Source organism: Nannobrachium achirus (genome assembly GCF_963921795.1).
Source record: "Nannobrachium achirus genome assembly, chromosome: 2".
NCBI lineage: Eukaryota > Metazoa > Chordata > Actinopteri > Myctophiformes > Myctophidae > Nannobrachium > Nannobrachium achirus.
In genome coordinates, this window is record NC_137811.1 from 26,812,395 (window position 1) to 26,835,342 (window position 22,948).

Below are 22,948 nucleotides of genomic sequence, written 5' to 3' on the forward strand. Positions count from 1 at the left end.
AGAGGAGAGCCATATACTCTCCTCTTCACGTTCACTTGCCAAATACACTGGTCTACATGCTGTCAAGTTGTTCCGATTAGGGCTGTCGCAATAATTACATAATCGTCTAATCGCAATTATTTGACATACTCGCAATTATTTTGTCTTAATCGTCATAATCGTTTACATTTTGAAAAATCTTAATATTTTCAAACATTTCAAAAATAGTGGAAATAGCCGATCTACAAGCTCACTGTTACATCGCGATGTGTTGTGAGCTTGTAGATCTGCCATTTCCACTATCAATGTTATTTTTCAAGTATAAAGTTGTCAAATACGCAAGTAATTTCTTTATATATTTAGGTTGTGTCATATCTGCCATGTGCAGCTTCAAAGCCTACAAGCCAAACAGGAATGTAATTGTCAACAACAGAAACACAATTAAATCGTTAATTGCAATTATTTGAGTGACAATTAATCGTCATGTAAAATATCATAATCGTGACTGCCCTAGTTCCGATGTAAAGCTTCATAAGTTTGCACATCTGCTTTTTTAGACAAGCAACACCACTGAACTGCAGAGTTCTCACCACGGTGAAGTTGGCTTCGTGTTGGGATATTTCAGTCGCCTTTTATGGTGTTAAATGGGGCGTGGAACAATGCAAATGGGGCACAAGAGAACGCACATTTGATTTACGAACGAAAGACGGGATTCATCTGATACATCTACGATCTTTACACACCGCTTGTCCGTCTTTACTAGAACATATCGTCGTTGTCGGGTGGAAACCTCGTATCTCCAAGTTTCAAATGTGTACGTTCTTTCGCAAGTAAAGCCCTGCTTCATCATACAAGGACGTCGCACAAAAGTAGTGAAAACAGCAGATCTACAAGCACACAACGCCTCGCGGTGCGAGGCGTTGTGTGCTTGTAGATCGGCTGTTTTCACTAGTTTAAATCATTTATAAAACGATAAATGCAAAACGAACGGTTTTGGACATACAAGGTTTTCACCCGACAACGACGATATAGTAAATATATACATACGTACTGTAGTGTACAGCTTTGTGAATGAGGCCTGACAAGACAAATACATAGACTCACGCTTGTACTTAAGAACGTTCGTATGCATGCATGCAGGCAGACATTAGTAGTACACACACACGCACATAGATCATACAGACACACGCGAGCAGGCTCGCTCTCCAACAACTCGAAAATAATGTTCTTTTTTTCCCCTTCACAAATATAACCAGGCCAACGATGTACCATTTTTAGGCTCACCAAGATAATCTCTTGTCTTCCATTTCCAGTTTTAGAAAAAAAAAGAAAAGCATGAATAGTGATCTGATTTGTATACATTTTCCATACAAACAGAGGGAAGATTAGGAGGCACATCAATCTTGGCTCGGGGCCCCCGAGGGAATAAAAGGAAAAGGTTACTAAATTTATCACTGCGCCTTCTGCTGTGGGGGAGAGAGATTTAAATGTGGAGTGTGTGAGTCTGACTGACCGTCCTCTGAGGCAGAATACGGCTCCACCCCTGTGTTCTCTCACTGCACACACACCATTAATTACACACCCAAGCATACCAAGCAAAATCCCCCAATGTTCATTTAACTCTCGCTGTTAACTCAGGATCCTGCAGTGTACGCGCATGCATGTGTGTAGGTGCACACACACACACACACACACACACACACACACACACACACACACACACACACACACACACACACACACACACACACACACACACACAAGCACAAGCACATAGTGTATCCATACACATACGGTACAAGTGTATGCATGTAGGCTTGCATTAAAATACACGATTGGGGCCCAGAATAGTTCACTGTTGTGGTCATAGTAGGCAAACAAAATAGCAAACAAAAGGTGCTGCATCACTCATTGTTAGCTTGTAGCTACTATCTGCGAATAGTTTTGGTGTAAAAGGAAAACAGGAGTTGACCAAGCATAGCCCATGGAGGGGGGCTCTAGTTTTTATATTGCTCTATGTCTCCATTCCGACATGCTGCCATTCCGACATCCCCCATTCCGACACTAACCCTATACCTAACCCTTACCTCTACGGAAGTGCTGCCACTCCGACAATAAGAAGTCAATGTCGGAATGGCAGCATGTCGGAATGAAGAGCATTCACCGCCATTGGGGGACCCCAGCTTACAAAGTCTGTAGGGTTTAAGTGATTAAACCATGCAGCTTGAACACACACACACACACACACACACACACACACACACACACACACACACACACACACACACACACACACACACACACACACACACACACACACACACACACACACACACACACACACACACACACACACACGCAGGTGCATGTACTGTTGTTGTGGGTGTTTACATGGGAGGCTGGCTGTGGCTGATTACTAGGGCCTAATTAACCATTGTGCCAAAGTGAACAGTTTCCATTCCCAGTAACCTGATGAAAAGAGTACTGTTTTTATACGATTACTTCCGCGTAGTGGTAGACAAGGGAGGGTAAAAGAACAATAGCAGAGAGATGCTTTAACATGTGGCCACGTTCAGACACGCTGCCAGGCTGAGGAAGACTCAGTAATGAAGTCGACTTTATCGTTTGATGACGACATCACATCATACACGACCTTGTTGCTTTCTCGCTCAACTGTAAACAAACCAACATAAAGTTTAAGTGTATAGAGGGTATCTTCACATTTCTAAAGTGCCAATTTAAGGACTTTTTAATACCTCTAAAACGGCAAATTAAACATTGTCCAAATTGTCAAATATATAGGCAGAAATTGTGAAAATAGCCGATCTACGTTGTGAGCATGTAGATCTGCTATTTTCACAATAAAGTGAGTGACACCCACTGCCAAAACACCAGAGGGAGCAAATATGATTTTATGTGTACAACCCAAATTTTGAACAAAAATGGGAGAATTCTCATTCTACTACTCTGCAATGGAACGGAATGCTCTGACAGTGATACACCTATAAAAGGATGTGTAACACCGGTCAAAGTTGGCCAGAAAAACATCTATCTGGAGACCACAGTGGTCTTTCTTTTGTCTCTTTTCTCTTTTGTACATATAGTTTGTATTTTGCTGATGATTCTTTGTGTGTAATCCTTTTAGCCTTAATGTGCTGTGTACATTTCTGACTAATACAGAATTCAAGCAAAAAATCTATCTAGTAGTGGGAAACGCATTGCTTGTGTGAACTAAGATGGTTTTGTGTACCTTGATTTTAACCACTCGAACCCCAGCACGACCCTATTCTGGTGGAATATTCACCAGAAAGAAATGAGAGATTTGGTGTAGAGGGAAACAAGAGCAGAACAAGTAGTTTGTATTTTGCTGATGATTCTTTGTGTGTAATCCTTTTAGCCTTAATGTGCTGTGTACATTTCTGACTAATACAGAATTCAAGCAAAAAATCTATCTAGTAGTGGGAAACGCATTGCTTGTGTGAACTAAGATGGTTTTGTGTACCTTGATTTTAACCACTCGAACCCCAGCACGACCCTATTCTGGTGGAATATTCACCAGAAAGAAATGAGAGATTTGGTGTAGAGGGAAACAAGAGCAGAACAAGTACAAAGCCAGGCCATCTTAGGTGCTATATAGTATAGAGGCGCTGGATGAATTGTGCTCAGCATTGATACAATGTTTTGCATTATTTGAGGAGCAACCATTTTTGTTATTTATCCATAGTTTTTTGGGCCAGTTTGGAAGCCTTCCCCCACTGTCTATTGTTGTTGAAGTTCATACCTGCCAAATGTACCGGTATTTCAGGAAAGTTGCCTTCTTGCCTGTGTCATTCATACTCGTGCACGTACACGTACACGTACACGTACACGCACATGCACACACACACACACACACACACACACACACACTCTCTCTCTTTCTCTCTCTCTCTTTTTAGTCATCCTTTTTCCTTCCGTAATCCTTCTCAATTCTCATCACCTCCAAAGTATTAAGTGTAAAAATTACAGCAGTCTGGGAAATGAAGATGAGTTACCTCGCAGAACTAAGATCATGATTATATAATGGTCCGATAACGCTAATATTGCAGGAAGCTAATCCAGAAGACAGCTCGGGTGGAGGATATACCGAGCGCACTGTACCACCGCTAAGTTGTTAATTACCCCGCGGTCAGCGCCATGAAGTTTCCGGGTGGCCGTTCCGTGCGGGGTGATTTCCACCGGGGAGGGGCCCTCTCTCCGAACTCACTCTCACACTCTCTCCCTCACTCGCACTCTTCTTTGTTTACTGTTCCCCGTGGAAGAAGCAGCTCTAAAGAGGTGCCTGACCTCAATTTTTCTTACTTTGCCTCCCCTTCACTTTCGTCCCCTTTAAGGCATTTAGGCCTAATTATTTAATGCTTTAACAATTGAAACACAATACACAGATATACAAGCTCACAGTGTGGCACCGAGTGCCGTGCTGCGAGCTTGTAGATCTGCTATTTTTGAAAAATCTTGAAACTCTGTGCACATTTTCAATATATATTTTTCAAAGCAAACTTTTTAACTCAAATATTTGCTTCTGGGGGGGTGCCTGGAACAATATATTTTGAGATGGGGGTCCGCAGCCAAATACATGTAATTGTGGGGGTCCTTGACATGAAAAGGTTTCAGAGCCACTGATTCAGAGGAAGGATTTAGAAGTCGGGTCAAAGATATTCAAAGACACATTTTCACGATTTTTCAAGAAATAGCTGATCTACAAGCTCGCAGCGCGGCACTCGGTGCCACGCTGTGAGCTTGTATATCTGCTATTTTTTAAAGCATAAAATAATGGTTAAAGTGGTTCAAATCTAACACGACGCAGGCGCGTTCCCGGTCTTGAAGGCTTAAATCTCATGAATAAATGCTCATAAATAACGTCAGCGGGGCTCCGATCCTCTGCAGCCTCATCCACACGGTGTGTAAGCAGCTACGCAGCAAGCAACTCTGACTCTGCTCCTCCGGCACAGTGCGGCTCGTCGTTAGAGGGCAATAACTCCGGGGTACACTACGTGAGCGTGTGGTTATTGTACGAATTACAAGAGCAATAACACGTCAGAAAACTTTTGTTGTTTTTGCTTGTTACAGACGCTGATAGTGTAGTAAAAAAAAAATACCATTGCGGTGCACACAATTTCTTCATTGCGACTCACATCATATCCTGCCGTGTTGTTGTTCGTGATTTCTCCAGACCAGTGGAATGAGTCAAAGAGATATTTGTTCCATGGTTGTATTGAAGCAAGTGGAAGACTGTGTTGACTTTGTTCTGTGTCTGCACGTGTGGGTTACGAGGCTATACGTGTCTATATTACGGCAGTGGTTCTCAAACTTTTCAGGCCATGACCCCGCAAAATTAGCATATTTGAACTGGAGGCTACATTGAGGCATTCCATTTAGTTTGACTAGGTTCCACAGATAAATATCTTGATTTGTTGATCACAAATTATTGATTAATTTTGAAGCAGTAATGGTCTTTTTTTTAATAAAAAGGTCTTACATTGACATTTAATTGTCATCTGGGAACTAGAGCTCTTCACAGATCAAAAAATGTACAGAAATCGAAATGGACCATCAAATTTCTTCCGATTCCAACCTGTTCAGAAATAACAATCAAATGACAAAACCTAACCCGAGTGGCCCCGTAACAGTTTTGTCCATTTCCGCCGGCCGCGAGTTTCCCCAGACCCGAGTGATGATAAAACATTGCCCAAAACCTGTACGGGTCTCACGGGTCCTCTGGCAATTTCGGAAACGGGGGCCCTGTGAAGAGCTCTACTGGGAACCGCCCAAAATCATGTGAGGACCCACATGTTGAGAACCACTGCATTACGGAAATATTCAATACAGCGTGAACACAGTACCTGTTTCTCGCACTGGCCATAGTCTGGTCCGTGATCCGCTTGGAAAAGGCAAATGTCTCCCTGGTTCTTGGCCATCTCGATCATGGCCATGGCAGTCCTCACGGTGGCGTTACGGGCGTGGACGAACACCATCACCTGACACACACACACACACACACACACACACACAGGGGCAGCAGTGATTCAACGTCATTTAGTCAAGGACAAAGTGCTTCAAGATACACGGTTGGATAAGAACACACACACACACACACACACACACACACACACACACACACACACACACACACACACACACACACACACACACACACACACACACACACACACACACACACACACACACACACACACACACACACACACACACACACACAATTTATCGATGGCAATGAAAATTGTAACGTGTATATTTAACATTTAACAGTGCAATTAATGCCTCTATGTGATGCTGTACTGATTTAGAGGCATTACACGTGAACGAAAATTGATTCGTTTTTCTCTTTCGATTTCATTAAACTTCTATATCAGTGATGTCATTACGTGCGCGTCCCGCGTCTCTGACGCATTCACGTTGCCTAGAGACGCATTCACGTCAGTGTTCTGGGGTCCCACGGACGCATCACCTCCATTGGAAAATAACTTGGAATAAAAAAAGAAACTGAAAAAGTATCCAATTAAAATATAACTTACAAATGTAAACGTTTGCTGACGGCGTCACGTGTATTTTCCGACAGCATTAAATTCATGATATTGTATTTATTATGTTAGTGTATACTGAGTGAGTCTGCTCACTGCTCAGACAGCGACCCCGCCTCCTCTCCCCCTGTCCTCTTCATCCTCTTCATTCAATAACAACTGGATGCACGCGCTATAGTTAGTTTATAGATGTGGTGGACATTGGACAACGTGTTGAAGCCACACAGGTCTTCATTGCGTCTTTACAACAATAGCGACGATTAACGCCGTGGTGAACATGGTCAAATAACCTTTATTGGCTCAACTACAACACGGAGGAAGCAAGCTAGCCTAGCATGTATGCTATCTGAGACAGTATGTATGTAGCCTAGGCTGCCTAACTGTTTGATTGATTATAGCGTTTTCGTGGCGGCGCCGTCCCTGTGGTGGTCCGCCGGGGCCGCGGACCACCGCGGCCGCCTGTGCCTTGCCCTCCCGCATCCATAGAGGGGCGGCACGTCCCTCTATGATCAACCGTTCAAAACAAAAGTAGCCGATCTACAAGCAATCCCAATCTACTGTTTTTGACCCAGTCCACTGGTTCTCTGTACAGCAGAGCAAACACAAGCACGGCAGATAGCATTTCCCCCATTCCATAGAAGCAGTAACAGTACAAACAGGATACATCTCACTGAGAAGATCCATATATTATCGATGTATATAAAATAACAGGTGGCTGTTGATTATGAAGACTCGGTAAAAGCTTCTATCTGCGCCCCCAAGTGGTCAACATCCGATATTACCGGTGAACATAACCATAATAACCAATTCAATGCACTTTGTCCAAAATGACATGACGTGTTGAATTTTTGTGGGACCCATAAAATATCCCTGGGACGCATCCGAAAGACACTCCTTGGGTCCCGGGACTCATTACATTAAAAACCTATTAACATCACTGTATATGGACAATCACCTGCAATGGAGATTGCACAAGCAAAAAAAGAGAGAGCGACAGAGAGAGAGAGAGAGAAAGAAAGTGAGATAAATAAATACATATGTTTTCTTTCCAACAATGTCTTGTTGAACCAAGAATCTGTGCCTTCCACATTAGACAGAACAAGTGGACTGGATCTTTCCCTAAAGCCCCCAAAAGCACCCCAGACTTCAGAGGTGCAGCGTGGGTCACAGTGTACGAGCAGCAGAAGGTCCCCATTAACAGAAGACAGATGGTGTTTTGTTAGATGTCAAGTGGGCCGTTACTTGCACTATCATGAAAGGGCTGACATTGAAAAACAATCAATACCGAAAAACAACAACAATCGATACCAAACGGCTGATCCCTGGCTCTCCTCCTCTCACTGTGTTCACACACACACACACACACACACACACACACGCACACGCACACGCGCACACGCACGCACACACACACACACACACACACACACACACACACACAAAAAGCGAACAAAATATCAGAGTAATGGATGGATTGTTTGGTTGGTAGGTACATAAAACTGTTAGGAAAGGGCATGAAAATACGACTAGTTGCATAGCAAATGTAGAAGAACCGGCTACACGTTTATGGCTATGCAGCTGTAAGCTCATCATCATCAATACGCTAAATTGTGGTATTTATGACAGAACTGTTGATAGCGAGCTCCACTGCAATCAACACTATTACCCTTCGGTGGAGACGAAGCAAACCAAAGTCAACCACTTAAGCCCAATTACAAAATACCAAAAATAGCCTGTGAGCTTATTTGTTATGCCTGAACATGTTTGAACATTGTTTCCTTAATGAACCATGCATTTCAGCTGATAAAACTCATTGCTCTGGTCACAAAACAAACAATACCAAGAGGCTCAGCATCCTTTCCAAGCAGTACCTGTGCCCATACCTCCCCAAACCCCGGTTCCATCTCGAGTCTTCCACTGTGGAGCAGGTGGTCAACAAACAGAAAATGCACATGCCTAACAACACCGTAACATGTGGACATGCTTGTGTTCTTTTATGAGAATTAGAAACTTTGCATGGGTAGAACTGGCATTTTCTCATCATTCTTAGACCACTCATGCCTGCCGTTTAGATGAAATTGAAAAGTCCACGGTCTGTTTGGCGAGGCGGAGGACTGCACAATGTTGTGGTGCTCTAAATGTAGTCTGTGGGAAATGTTTTAAAAGTTGACTAAAATGTGTTTTAGCTTTCAAATGTTAATGTCCCACTCCAGGTTCTTCTCACATATAACCTTAAAAAGCTCTATAAAAGGGTGCTGGAAGCTTATCTACTCTTTTTCCCCATCATTGAGAAATTCTGTATTCATGAATATTCATCTTATGCAAATGTAGCGGGCCATATCACAGGCCAAAGTGGTTTTGAGTTTCAGCAAGTGGTTATTTGCATATTGGACCATATGATAGGTTTTTGTGATTGGTGACAGCACACAGCCGGCAGAGATGTGAAGTATAGGCTCCCTGACACCATACCCAGTGGAAAATGTGAAACAGGAGGTCTGGTGGCACAGAAGTTCTGCACATAATACAATCTGTATAGTCAAATTCATGCCCGCTGAAACTGTAGGAGAAAAACACGTTGAGTGGAGGGGGACTTCAACAGTATGGACCTCCAGACCCCCATTATGGATTATTCTTGGCCTTGTCATTTACTTTTTTAACAAGATAAACAGTTTTGGATTTAGAATAGATGAGCTTTAATAGGAATCCCATACGATACATCAGCATCACACTCAAAAGGCACTTGCTGGAGGCAGTTATTTACGTTGTGTTCTCTTTTAGCACTTGAAACAGAATTGTTTGAAATGTTAAGTGCATTATAAATAACATGTATTATTCTTTACAAATCTTTTACTTCTTTATGCCAATTCATAATAACCGGAGACAGTTCCTGCAGTAGAACAAGTAACATGCCCTAACGGCAAGAAGCGACCGGCACGTCGCAAACAACAGAGCTTCTAAATACGGCACACACACTCATGTGAGAGCGAGAGGATCGCCATAGCTGACAGAGCTCAGGCAATCGGCGATGCCGCGTTAAACTGCGTGTTACACAACAGGCGGGAGCAGGCAATCAACGACGTGTGAATGAGATACAGCGTGACTAACGGACATAAGGTGGACGTTTTCATACTAACTGCGACCTGACGGTCGCAATAAGCCAAAAGGAGTGGTGTGTGTTCTACCGTGTTACGCTACAGGTAGAATACCGCCTAGAACACACCACTGGCCACAACTGATTATATTGGCATGAGTGGCTTAACAGCAGTACATGTGTAAAAATGGTGATCCAATTCTAGTATGAGCCTTTCTGAAGGTAAGTTATTGCGACCGCTAGGTCGCGAGTTACTATGCAAAGCAAAGCTCCACCGGCTGTCCCTCCATCCGCCCGTCCGTCAGTCCGTCCGTCACGTCACACTTTTAGCCCTACTCTTATCTCCGCCACCGTTGCCCCTATCCATGCCAAACTTTGCACACACACTCCTTGGCTGGCAAACCACAACCTCCAGCCCTGATTTCTCACATGCCCCTCTTCTAGCGCCACCATGAGGCCGATTCTTGCAAAACACATTTTTGGACAAAGTCCCTACAGATTTAGCCCTAAAATCACGCAAAGCGGTACACAGTATCTCTAAAGTCATCAACATGGATACGATTGACTTGTAAAGTTTGTGTGGGTAAAAAAAACGTATCTCCCGATTAGGGAGTCTTACTGGTGTATATCTGAAATCAAATGTGATGTCTGAACAGACAGGCACATCAAGACAGTGTGAAAGAGACCGCATGACAGCTCAGCAGTCAGGTGAAAACAGAGGCATTGACCTTCACAGTGACCAAACATCCAGTTGACCAAGGTCTTTGTGACGCTGTGTTCATGTGTTCTGGGTTACAGCACTGCTCCAGCCCTCTGAAGGACATGGGGCAGCTTCCTGCTTCCAGCCCACATGTACTGTACAGTAAATAACCCTGGGGTCTCTTCCTTAATGTACTGGGTCACCACACTCCCGTCAAGTCACCTTGCACTGTTACCTTGCTATTGACTTTGATCTACTTTAACCACATGAACCCTAGCGTCCCTATTCTGGGCATGTCATAATAGGCGGACATTTGGCCAAAAATTGCAGATCATCTCACAATGCAGCAAGTTTTGACAAAACATCTTTTGTGTAGAGCAGGGGTTCTCAAACGTTTTTATATCACGACCCCATATTATGAGGGACTTTTTTGGTCTGTTTGGCGAGGTGGAGGACTGCATAATGGCTCTAAATGTAGTCCCCCACCCGTGATTGAAAACCCAAAGCCAAAATGTATTGCTAGAAGTTAATGCATCTCCGGTGGTTCTAGACTAGAACTTTAACTCTGCTCAGTCTGCATGTGCGAGTGTCTTGACTCTCGGTCAGTGTTGGAGGCGGAGCTGTCAGCTGTGTGTGTGTGTGTGTGTGTGTGTGTGTGTGTGTGTGTGTGTGTGTGTGTGTGAGTGTGTGTATGAGGAGTGTAGTGGACGGCCTCTTCACGTTGGTCATTATGAAGACATGGCACCTTCCCGCGACCCCACTTTAGGTTGCAACCCATATTTTGAGAACCGCTGGTGTATGGACAGATTTCTCAGAGCGACAGCCATAACTCTAACTGCGGTGTCAAGTGGCACATATTTGTGTGTGCGGCTGTTCGCCCACACCGCAGCTACAAGGCAGCACTCTGGAAAAATGTCTATAGGAATAAAAAAGAGGGGGTCACATACTGTACAGATCCCTGGGGGACCCAGAGTCACTAATGACCCACTGGGTCGGCAGTGACTCCCTCCCTGCAGATCAGTGTTCGGTGTCTGTGAGACTCACAGGCACTGTGGGGGAAACAGCACAGACATTGCATCTATCTGTGTAAAAAAATAAACATTTATATTAAGTGAAAAAAACAGAAACCCATATGAATCACACCTTGGCCCTCTAATGTGCTGGCAGAGCATGGACAACTACTAGGATGTACTGTACACGGCTCAACACTGACATATTATTGTTATTGTGATAGACTGTACATTCTGTACAATCACACTGCAACTGCACATTAACATATTGTTGGCAGACTGTGCATATCCTCATTCATACACCCTCTGTTGATGGTTGTATATATTCACACTCATTAGTGATATGGATTATGTTCTTTTCTTTTCTTACCATCAGTGGTGTAAAGTAACTAAGTACTTTCACTTAACTTAAGTAATGTACTTATGTACAATTTCGAAGTATTTGTACTTTACTTGAGTATTTCTAATATCCAATACTTTTACTTCTACTCCGCAACATCTCGGATCCAAATATTGTACTTTTACTCTACTACATTTATTTGAAAACTTTAGTTACTAGTTACTTTGCAGATATAAATTATCATATTATAAAACATACATTTATCACTTTATCCCTATGCTATACCTTGGTCATTTAGATGATCTACAAGCACACAACACATTGTGAGGTTGTAGATCTACTATTTTCAAACATTTTTTGTACTTTTACTTTTGGTACTTTTAGTACATTTTGATGCCTTTGTACTTTTACTCAAGTACATTTTGAATTCTGAACTTTTACTTGTAACAGAGTATTTCTACATTGCAGTATTGATACTTTTACTTAAGTAAAACATCTGGGTACTTTTTCCCACCACTGCTTACCACACATGTGCCTCTCCTGTATTTCAACCACGTTCCTCTTGCTACTGTGACACCTGCATTTCTCTTCATGGAAACATGGTTGGTTTATCTTATCTTAACTTAAGAGAGAATCGCATGCTTGTTCTGACAAAGTAATGCTTCTATTGTCTCTATACTTCATCGTTGAGTTTATTCTTTTCTTGCAGTAGAAATAGGATGTATTTGTATTTAATTGTATGAGCTTCCAGAGAACATGAAAGGAAAAGCCCACTGTACTTGAAATAACATTGCCAATTCATCTGACACGATGATGAAAACACATTAGCTTATGAAAGCCCACATTCAGGCCATGATACATTACGCTCCTGACTTTAATATGAGTTATTGAATGGGAAAACAACAACACAATGTCCAGGTGCTCGGACAAACTCGGATCATTTAATCAGACGAATGAATCACGTCCGATTACAATCATAACCGCCATTCTGTCGCATTTTGTTTTGTGCGACTTTTCTTTTTTGTATGGCAGTTTATTGCAAGCCCATATATCATCGCTGCATGCTTCCAAAGTGCTGCGTGTAAACTTCCACACATATGCCGCGCGGCCCCGGCGAGACCAGGCTGCAGCAAATGTTATTTATTGAAGGCGTTTTATCAGCACCGCTGAGCAGCGTGTGGAAGCGTTGTCGGCGGTATAACCGGTGGCTTCTGAAGCTTATTAAAGTTCTGTCTGCACCGGCACCGGCTCCCTGTCCCAGCAGGAGGGCTGGAGGGAGGGTGAGGGGGGAGAGAAACTTCATAAAGAAAATTTCATCCATCACACCCTCCCCCTCCCAGATGAAATTAATATATGTCACGGCCACTTCTGACAATTTAATATCGAGAGGGGCGATGGCAGGTCCCCATAGCCGAGAGTTGAGGTCCCTGCGGCCGCGACCCGAAGCTTGTGTTTTGTGTGTGATTTTAGGCAGGGCCAGATAAGGGAAATTCTTCTGCCGTTGGTTGCAGTCATATCTCGGCAAGCGCAGTATATATGTGTGTGCGGAGTGAGGAGTTCTCACTGGCCATAGAAGAAGAAATACCATTATGCGTGTGTGCGTGTGAGCGAGATAGCGACTTGCGAGACAGACATAGTGTACAGAGAGATGGACAGAAAGAGTCACAGTGTATGTTTGGGGGGGTGCACGCATGCTCCCATTAACCCATACATACCGGGAAAGCATCTACTGTATGTCAATTTCGATTTTAACGACTTGAATACATTATTTTATACTTAAAAAAATAACGTTTTTTTTAAGTTTTTTTAAGCACTTTTAACTCAAATCTCTGCTACTGGAGGGTCCCAGGAACAACATATTTTGAGATGAGGGATCTGTAGCCAAATACATATCATTTTGGGTTGTTCCTTGACATACAGCATGCATTTTTTTTCTTCAGAAAACTGTTATAGGGTTTAGAACAGTGGTTCTCAAAGTGGATTCCAGGGACACTGTGGGTTCCTTTAGGGTGGTCTAAATTGACCCATACAAGTCTGTAACCCTGACAGCATACAAATGGAACCAAATGAACCCGTCATTGTACACTGTCAGAGTTAAGGGAAGACCTTGAAATTTGAACGTTTGAGAAACACTGGTTTAGAAGACAGTTTCTCAATCGGCCTCGGGTCTTAATGGGTTAAAGCGATGCAGACAAGATAAGCAGCGTTGCTCAACAGGGAGCTCAACTCACTGAGCAGATGGGAGCTAAACGGAGATGGCTGAATCCACAACTCTCATTCTCCCAATAGGGCCTCAGAGGCTGCTGGAGGAGGCGGTGCGGGGTTGGAGGGGGAGAGGGGTGGGGTATATCGGGGGTGTGGTGGACTTGGGACTATTCAGGTAGCAGGTGTTCGTGTAAAACAAGAACGGGAGTCTAAAAGCCCTTGCTAGTGGTCCCCAGAGGCCGTGCTGCTGCTAACACTGCAGGTAGTAGTTTTAGAGGTGTCTAGTTCGGGCGGGAATTGTTGGACGGACGGACACGTTTCACGGCTCGCTCGTTGTTTGAGATATTTTGCATGCAACCGTTGGGCTATGGGTGGCGCTAAAGAAAGGCTATGGGTAGGGCTGTCACAATTATTACATAATCGTCTAATCGTGATTATTTGACATTATCGCAATTATTTTGTCATAATCGTCATAATCGTGAATGTTTAAAAATTTCCGAAATAGTGGAAATAGCAGATCTACAAGCTCACAACATCGCGACGCGTTGTGAGCTTGTAGATCGGCTATTTCCACTATCAAAGCTATTTTTTAAGTAGTAAGTTGTCAAATATGTCAGTCATTTCTTTGTATATTTAGGTTATGTGTCATATCTACCATGTACAACCTCAAAGCCTAAAAGCCAAACAGAAATGTAATTATCAACGACAAAAACACAATTAAATCGTTAATCGCCAATTATTTGAGTGACAATTAATCGTCATGTAAAATGTCATATCGTGACAGCCCTAGCTATGGGGTCAGCTAAAATAGGTACATTTCATCCTCTGGGGAGCATAATGGTGCATTAAAGCTGGCATCATATAGTGTTTACTGTACTGGGTATAGTTTCAATGTATATATTACTGATGTTGTGGTAAGACTGATGATAGGTTCTTGGTTCACCTATGATTCTAGATAACAATAATAATAATAATAATAATGAATTGCATTTTATAGCGCTTGTCCAAGTGCTCAAAGCGCTTTACAATGGTTAATGCCTTCATATGTCGGGAAGTGAAGCAGCGAACAGTTGACGCCAGCGTCCTCACTTCCCACATTCACGCACCAGTAGTGGCAAGATGACACTCATTGGATGCAATGAGGGGTTCAGTGTCTTGCCCAAGGACACCTCGACAAGTGGACAGGAGGAGCTGGGTTTCAAACCACCGACCCACGGATCATTGGACGTGGGTTGGAGGTGATGTATTGCCTTGTGCTGTCCTTGCTCATTGTAAATCGCTCTGGACTATAGCCTCTGCTAAATGCCTACATTGTAAATTGTGCACAGCTAATTCCATCTAGCCAATGGTTTTCAAAATATCTTGGGACCAAAGTCATTGACAAACAGATTGACGGGCAGACGGAACGACATTGTCATCCTTGGAGAGAAAAAACAAGCTTTCAAAAGCTTTAACTCTCAAATACCTGGAACGCGCCCGAGTCGCGTTAGATTTTAAACACTTTTTTATGCTTTACCTTTCGAAAAATAGCAGATATACAAGCTCACAGCGCGGCACCGAGTGCCGCGCTGCGAGCTTGTAGATCTGCTATTTTTGAAAAATCGTGAAAATCTGTGCAAGTCTTTGAATATCTTTGACCTGATCTTTGACCCGACTTCTAAATCCTTCCCCTAAATCATGTTGTTCTCAAACTGTTTCATGTCAAGGACCCTCAAAATTACAGGTATTTGGCCACGGACCCCCATCTCAAAATATGTTGTTCCAGGGACCACCCAGAAGCTAATATTTGAGTTACAAATGTTCGCTTTTAAATAGATATATTCAAAGACTTGCAAAGAAAAATCATGATTTTTCAAAAATAGCAGATCTACAAGCTCGCAGTAGTTAAAGCAGTCAATAATCCTAGGCCTAAATGGGTTAAAAAGTGAGAGAATCATAATACTTTTCTGATGTCACCTCGACATCCGCACCTGTCTTGTTCTTAGACAAAACAAGAGAATGAATCATAAAGTAATGTAGTGTCAGTTTTTGACCAAAAGATCCTTATGAATGTACCGTTTCTAAAACCCAAGAATGTTGTTTACCTCACCCCCCACACAACCCCAGGAAGACGACGTACGTGCTCACAATGACAATTATTCACATCCGCTTTCTTCAAAACAAAAGGCAAGGTCGGTCACACACAATGCTGGGCGGATGCAGGAAATGTTTCATCGAGGAGATGGAAAAAAGCAGATAAATTCAATATATTGGGGCGGGTGGGGTGGAGGTAAGGTCTGTTTAGTGTGCGTAGTGCTGCTAGCCCATTTAGGCCTAGAATTATTGACTGCTTTAACTATTGAAAAATAGCAGATATACAAGCTCACAGCGCGGCACCGAGTGCCGCGCTGCAAGCTTGTAGATCTGCTATTTTTGAAAAAACGTGAAAATGTGTGCAAATTTTTCAATATATATTTTTTCAAAGCAAACTTTTGTAACTCAAATGTCTGTCTCTGGGGGGGTCCCTGGAACAACATATTTTGAGATGGGGGTCTGCGGCCAAATAAATGTAATTTTGGGGGTCCTTGACATGAAAAAGTTTGAGAACCACTGATTTAGAGGAAGGATTTAGAAGTAGGGTCAAAGATCGGGTCAAAGACATTCAAAGACTTGGAACACATTTTTTTTTATTTTCACGATTTTTCAAAAATAGCAGATCTACAAGCTCGCAGCGCGGCACTCGGTGCCGCGCTGTGAGCTTGTAGATCTGCTATTTTTCAACAGTTAAAGCATAAAATAGTGGTTAAAGTGGTTAAAATCTAACGCGACTCGGGCGCGTTCCAGGCATTTGAGAGCTAGTCAAGGCAGTCCATTTTTTCCTCTGATTTATGAGACTCGAGAGATTGAGTTCAGGGAGGAAGGGACACACCACGGGGCACAAATTGCCTCAATAAGAAGGGCTGACGTGCCTCTCGGTTTCGACCTTCAGCGTTTGAACCCCGCCGTCCGCCCGCAGCAGAGGTCAGTCTGACGGAGGAGCGGTGTCTTCAGGGTCGCTGGACTGAAAAGCCGCTCGGCCAGCACTTTAGAGGGCCAAGGTGTGTTTTTTTTTTCATATAAATGATGAATTATTACACAGACGGATGGAATGTCTGTGCCGTTTCCCCCACAGTGCATGTGTGAGTCGCAACAGACACTGAAAACCGATGTGCAAGGGAGTCACGGGTCGGGTACCGACTCACTCAGTGTCCAAACTAGGGATGAGTTCCAAACTAGAGACGAGTTCACATTTTTGGGATATTCTCTCCCTTTCTGTAGTCTGGGATCACTTCACTTTTCGGGGTTTGTAACCGGTCTGGAGCGGAAACCACAACACGTCATGTTGCAGTACTCAAAGGACTACAATTTGCCGGAAAGATCAAACCGGATTCAGTTTTAACCCAAAATATTCCCCTGCGCTCAAGGACATACTTTTAGGGCCTATCTAATAAACTCCTTGATGTGGAGTAGTTTTGCTTTTGAAAAATGTGTTTGGTATATGCATCTTTTAGTCCAACTGTTAGCGACTGGCAAGAATACACTAGGCTACTCGATCGAGCATTTTAATAGGGATTGGGGAAACAAACGGGAGGAACCAAATCAAAGCGAAGCCGCTTCTTCTAGTGGTTTCCGCTCTTTAGGCGGAAACCAAGCGGCCTGATGTGAACGAACACCAGGCTTTCCCCCAGAAAGCCTGGTAGGCGAGGTTACCCTTTCTGGCACTACTGTGTTTGTTTCTGTCTGTTTAGGAAACCGGCAGATAGGCCAATGCAATGCATTTTTTAGGATACAATGGTGGCAATCAACATTCTGAAGTATTATCTTATCATTTTAATGACCCATTTTTGTTAAAAAGAATCACAGAATTTTCTGTTTATCTTATTTAGAGGGAAGGACTCCCACACACTGTTATGTCTTCTTCACTATATATTATATATTTATATTTATTATATTTCTTGAGAATCTTCCAAACAAATATTATTTTTATTGCAAGTATAGAAGCCAGTGTGTGGGAGTTCTTTCTTCTAGGATAGTCAGACCATGGTCTTCTCCAACTGACCTGTTGGTGTACAGTTGTGTTAAAGTTCATCTCTTTTATGTTTTTCAAGTATTCATTGTTAACTCTTTTACTGCTAAACGAGCGCTCGTTCTTTGTTTCACGTGTCCACCACGCCATAACGAACGTTTGTTATTTGACCTGTCTGAGCACTGTAAGCAGATGAGGGGTGGCACAGGTGTGTACAGTAGCAGCAGCTCCCGTAACGTTAGTCTCAAATCTTTTTTTTTTTTCATGACTCGTGTGTAATTTTACACGAGACCGCGATAGGAAATAATGGATGACTATATTTCTATAAATTCGCAAAGGTAAGACTGTAAACAACCTAAATGGTGGCACTTCGAGCCACAGTGCGCGCTTATTTTGAAAACAATATCCAAAATGTTTGAAACATTTTGATAATTTCTTTTACATAAATCTTCTCTTCTGGGGGTCCCTGGCAAAGCCTTTTCAGATGGGGGTCCGCGGCCAAATATATATCATTTTGGGGGTCCTTGACCTAGCCCAGCCCTACCCTCCCCTGCCCCTTCTTTGTATATACTTACTGTTTGTTTAGACTTACTATTTTCTTTTTTTTGTTCTTTCATTTTATTTTATTTACATATCTACTGCATAGTACTGTGTTCTATTCGTCTGTCATTCAATGTTATATGAGATACTTAAATGGTTTCCTGTGGAAATAAGCTTAGTCTTTTCTAGGATCTCCTTTTAGTAGACCTTGTACCAGTGAACTGTACCGTCATGAAACTGTACCTTTTCCTATGCAAACTTCTAATAAAGTCTTCAATCAATCATCAATCAATGAAGACGTTTTGAGTGTGGTAATGAAAGCGTGGGACGTTACCTGATGGCCTCCTTTGATCTGGTGCACCACCTTGTCGTAGCACACCTCCTCCATGTCGTGCATCTGCTGGATCTGAAGCAGACACACAAACACAAACGCTACAGCAGCTCCCATGAACAACACAGCTCTTTTCCCCCCGTTATCTTGTCGCTGCAGTCGAAGCGATAACGATCAATATAACCTCTGAATTTCAGCCAGCACTTTTTCAGTGTCTTCTTATCGCCGTGTGAAGACATACGTGTGTGTATGTGCCCTACAAGTTGCTGAAATAACAAAGACAATTGCTGTGATATTTGGCAGGGCATGTCCATAACTGTATGGTAGTCTGCTTGCGTCTAGCATATATAGACAACAGATTTTTATGGACGCTGATATATTTGGATTTTGACATGATTGATGTTTTAACCAAATGAACCCCAGCATCCGTATTGTGAGCAGAAAACAGAATAAACTAGTTAAGAGCCCTGAGGGTCTCCGCTCAACCATATGGGGTGGTTAAGTGGCTAAACTGAATATCCAATTAAAGGAGTAGTTCACTCAAAGAATGACCTGATTTCTATCACCGACATATAATTATTGGCTTAAGAATGTGACAAAAACTAAAGGAATTTCCATGAATTCAAGGCATGTGTAATGTTTGGCTGAACTACAAATAGTAGGTCTTAATTAATTCAGTAGCTTCGAGGGCGATCGCGAGCGCGTGCGTGAGCCCGTGTCTCTGTGGAAGCGATCGTGTGCGTGGTGGGATGGAAAGACAGGAAAAACATTTCTCCAGCTGTTGTAGCTTCACCTAGTGTTCACTAAACAGTGTGTGAATGGACTATGGGCACTGCGGAAACCAACAACCAGAGATAATCGCATTTACCTGCGGAAGAAGAAGTTGAAACGGAAGGAGTGCTTTTCATTTCCGGGTTATTTTTGCATGACATCCGTCTCCTTGCAACTGCAGATTATTCTTACAGTAGCAAACGGCTATATTAACTCATTGATTGCCAAGGCCCGAGTTTCCCGAGTTATTACAGTAGTCCCAGGCTGCCACAGCCCGAGTTTCCCGAGTTGGCAGCCATTTTGAAAAAAAAAAAAAATATATATATATATATATATATATTTATTTTTTTTCAAAAAGTTTTTTTTATAAAAAAAAAATCCAAAAATGCCTAAAATGTATTAGGCATGATCGCAATCGCGAAATTGCATGTTTAGCCCCATAACAAACACATCTTTCAAAATGGCAAAATGTTTGTTTTGTCTGACTTTGAAGGCTTCTATCTCATGAATGCCTGAACGGATTTCCAAGCGGATTTTTTTGTTTGAAAGCTGTTAAAAAGTACTACACTGGTGCATATGGTGCATTATCTAGGCATGGGCATGCACGATCCGTGCACAATAAATTGACCCGTGCACTAGAAATTTAGGAATGTGGCATCCTGGTACTTGGCGGCCATCTTGAAAAGGGCAATCAATGAGTTAATTTGCTCGCGTAGTGTTAAAATGTGTGTGTTGTTTACCTTGCTGGTGGCTTTGATGCCCACGAAGGTCTGTCCGAGGGGCACGGGCCTGAAGCGTCCGTCGAAGAAGAAGAGGCCGATGAAGGGGTTGACGTGCAGGAAGGACGCCACGTCCAGGTAGTTGGGCAGCGTGGCCGACAGGCCCAGGATGCGGATCATGCTCTGGGTGGACTCCACCTGCACACACGCACGCATGCACGCACACACACACACACACACGCACACACACACACACACACACAGTCAGTCTATATCCTGTGTGCACTAGGGATGGGTCAGAATAATGAATGTTTGTTACTAGGATAAAATCGAATATATATAGTATATTGTCGTTGTCCGATGAAAACCTCGTATGTCCAAAACCGTTAGTTTTGCATTTATCATTTTAAAAATGACTTAAACTAGTGAAAACAGCCGATCTGCAAGCACACAACGCCTTGTGTGCTTGTAGATCTGCTGTTTTCACTACTTTTGTGTCACAGCCTTGTATGATGAAGCAGGGCTTTACTTTGCGAAAGAACGTACACATTTGAAACTTGCACCCGACAACGACGATATATACCCTACCAGTCAACAGTTTGGACACAGCTTTCATTCAATGTGTGTGAGAAGCTGTGTCAAACAGAACACCTTTAAAAAAAAAGACCATTACTGCATCAAACGTAACCATTACCAACAATTTTTTTTATAAAAAGTGGCTAAACAGTAGCCAAAGAGTCAAATAACTCACAAAGCCTCGCACACCGATTGGCTGTTGGCTATTTTCACAATATTTATCTGTGGAAGCTAACTAAATGTAATGCCTACAGTACAATTCCAAGTGCTTGTAATGGTGGTGGGGGGAGGTCAAAAATGATTATTTCGGGGGCCTGAAAAGTTCGGGGAACCTTTGGTCTACATGACAAGCGCAACACACACAACCTCCACGGACTTGTTGAGGTTACTGCGGGACAGAAGTTGTTGTTGTGCATGAAAAATCGCAGGTAAAGGCAATCTTTGTCTCCAAGGTAGACAACCCACATGAAGAATGTATCTAGATAACGAAAACGTGATAATAAAAATGGATTCACTGCTGAAATTACTTTTACCTCTAAAGGGTTTATGCACTCTTGACATGTGCGCACGCACGGGTGCGCGCGCGTGTGTGTGTGTGTGTGTGTGTGTGTGTGTGTGTGTGTGGGTGTGTGTGTGTGCACGTGCACGCGGGCATGCGTGTAAGCGAGCGCGTGGTGGGTGGGAAGGGGAATAAGTGAAGCAGCAGTGTGTGCATGATGTGTACAAGCCCCCTATCTATGGGCCTCCTGCTGTGCTGTGTGACAGGGAAGATTGGTAAGGCCTTTAATGTGATGCAGTACCTGTCAAACCACCCTATCAAGATAAGGACCCGACCAATCCCTGCCCGGCGGATAGGTGCCGGGCGGCGCCGCCGCCGTGCTGCAGATATACCATTAAGTTCAACTGTTGTGAAACAACCTGGTTGGCTGCTTGGGAGAGCGGGGCTCTACAGGCCATGTCTTTTGTATAGTGGGTTTAAGCAATTAAGACCGGGAACGCATTATTACACATTAATTTAACCATTATTTTATGCTTTAACTATTGAAAAATAGCAGATATACAAGCTCACAGAGCTTGTAGATCTGCTATTTTTGAAAGGTCATGAAAATTCTATTTCTAAATTCAAAAGTCTTTGGATATTTTTGACCCGATTCTATAAATGTCCTCTAAATCCTTCTTCTATATCAGTGGCTCTCAAACTTTTTCATGTCAAGGACGGCCAAAATGACATGTATTTGGCTCAAATATTTCAAAATATGTTGTTCCAGGGACTACAAGCTCACAGCGCGGCACTCGGTGCCGCGCTGTGATGTATATCTGCTATTTTTCAATAGCTAACGTATAAAATAATTCCAGGCCTAAATGGGTTTAACTGAGTTTTCCATATAGTAGGGGTTGAAGAATCAATTTGGTCCTCCCAATACTTCCATTTTTGTCCCTAATTGTTCTTCAGTGTGGGTCTTTAGCTAAAACACGGTTTGTTCCCTAGTGACACTCTAATACAGCGTAACATTAAAAGTTTAAAAGGCATTTTAGAGAGGCTTTATCTTGAATGTCATGCATAATTGGTATTAGTCAACCTGGCCAAGGAAACACGTGCTTTCCCATGCAGAACATCGCAGTCATAAATGGCTTGGCTCTAAAACTATTTCCATTTAAAAAAACACACACACACACACACACACACACACACACACACACACAAGGGATTCGGGTTTCGTTTAGTTTCCTGGGATTTCCATATTCATGTGCATAACGAGGTGAAAATAAGCACCTGGCACATCAGCAGCACCAGCCATAATTCCATCAGGACAGTCAATTATGGCAGTCTGTCAGGTGTGGCAGGAACTGGATGGAGAGAGGCTTTGGTCGACACTGTGATCGACTAGATTGTATTGAAGTGGCAAATAAGAACCAAAAGGTTTACAGGGTTACACAAACTCCCTCAGAGGGACACCAGAATGGCGTACAGATTGTAGGCCTAATGTCTTTGCCTCAATACCTCCATAGTCCATATACAGTATCAATATTGTGATATCATATTGTCTCGATGATATTGT

At 42.9% G+C, this 22,948-nt stretch overlaps 1 protein-coding gene across 1 annotated transcript in view; it reads right to left on the minus strand.

Annotated features, from left to right (window-relative positions):
- Positions 1-22,948, minus strand: part of ascc3 (activating signal cointegrator 1 complex subunit 3) — a 296,191-nt gene that overhangs the window by 144,345 nt on the left and 128,898 nt on the right. Inside the window, exons 13-15 of the mRNA XM_080751624.1 lie at positions 20,334-20,510; positions 18,826-18,897; positions 5,862-5,996 (exon numbers count right to left, since the gene is read on the minus strand). Coding sequence (XP_080607750.1) covers positions 5,862-5,996; positions 18,826-18,897; positions 20,334-20,510 — 384 coding nt within the window. The remainder of the gene's footprint in view (positions 1-5,861; positions 5,997-18,825; positions 18,898-20,333; positions 20,511-22,948) is intronic.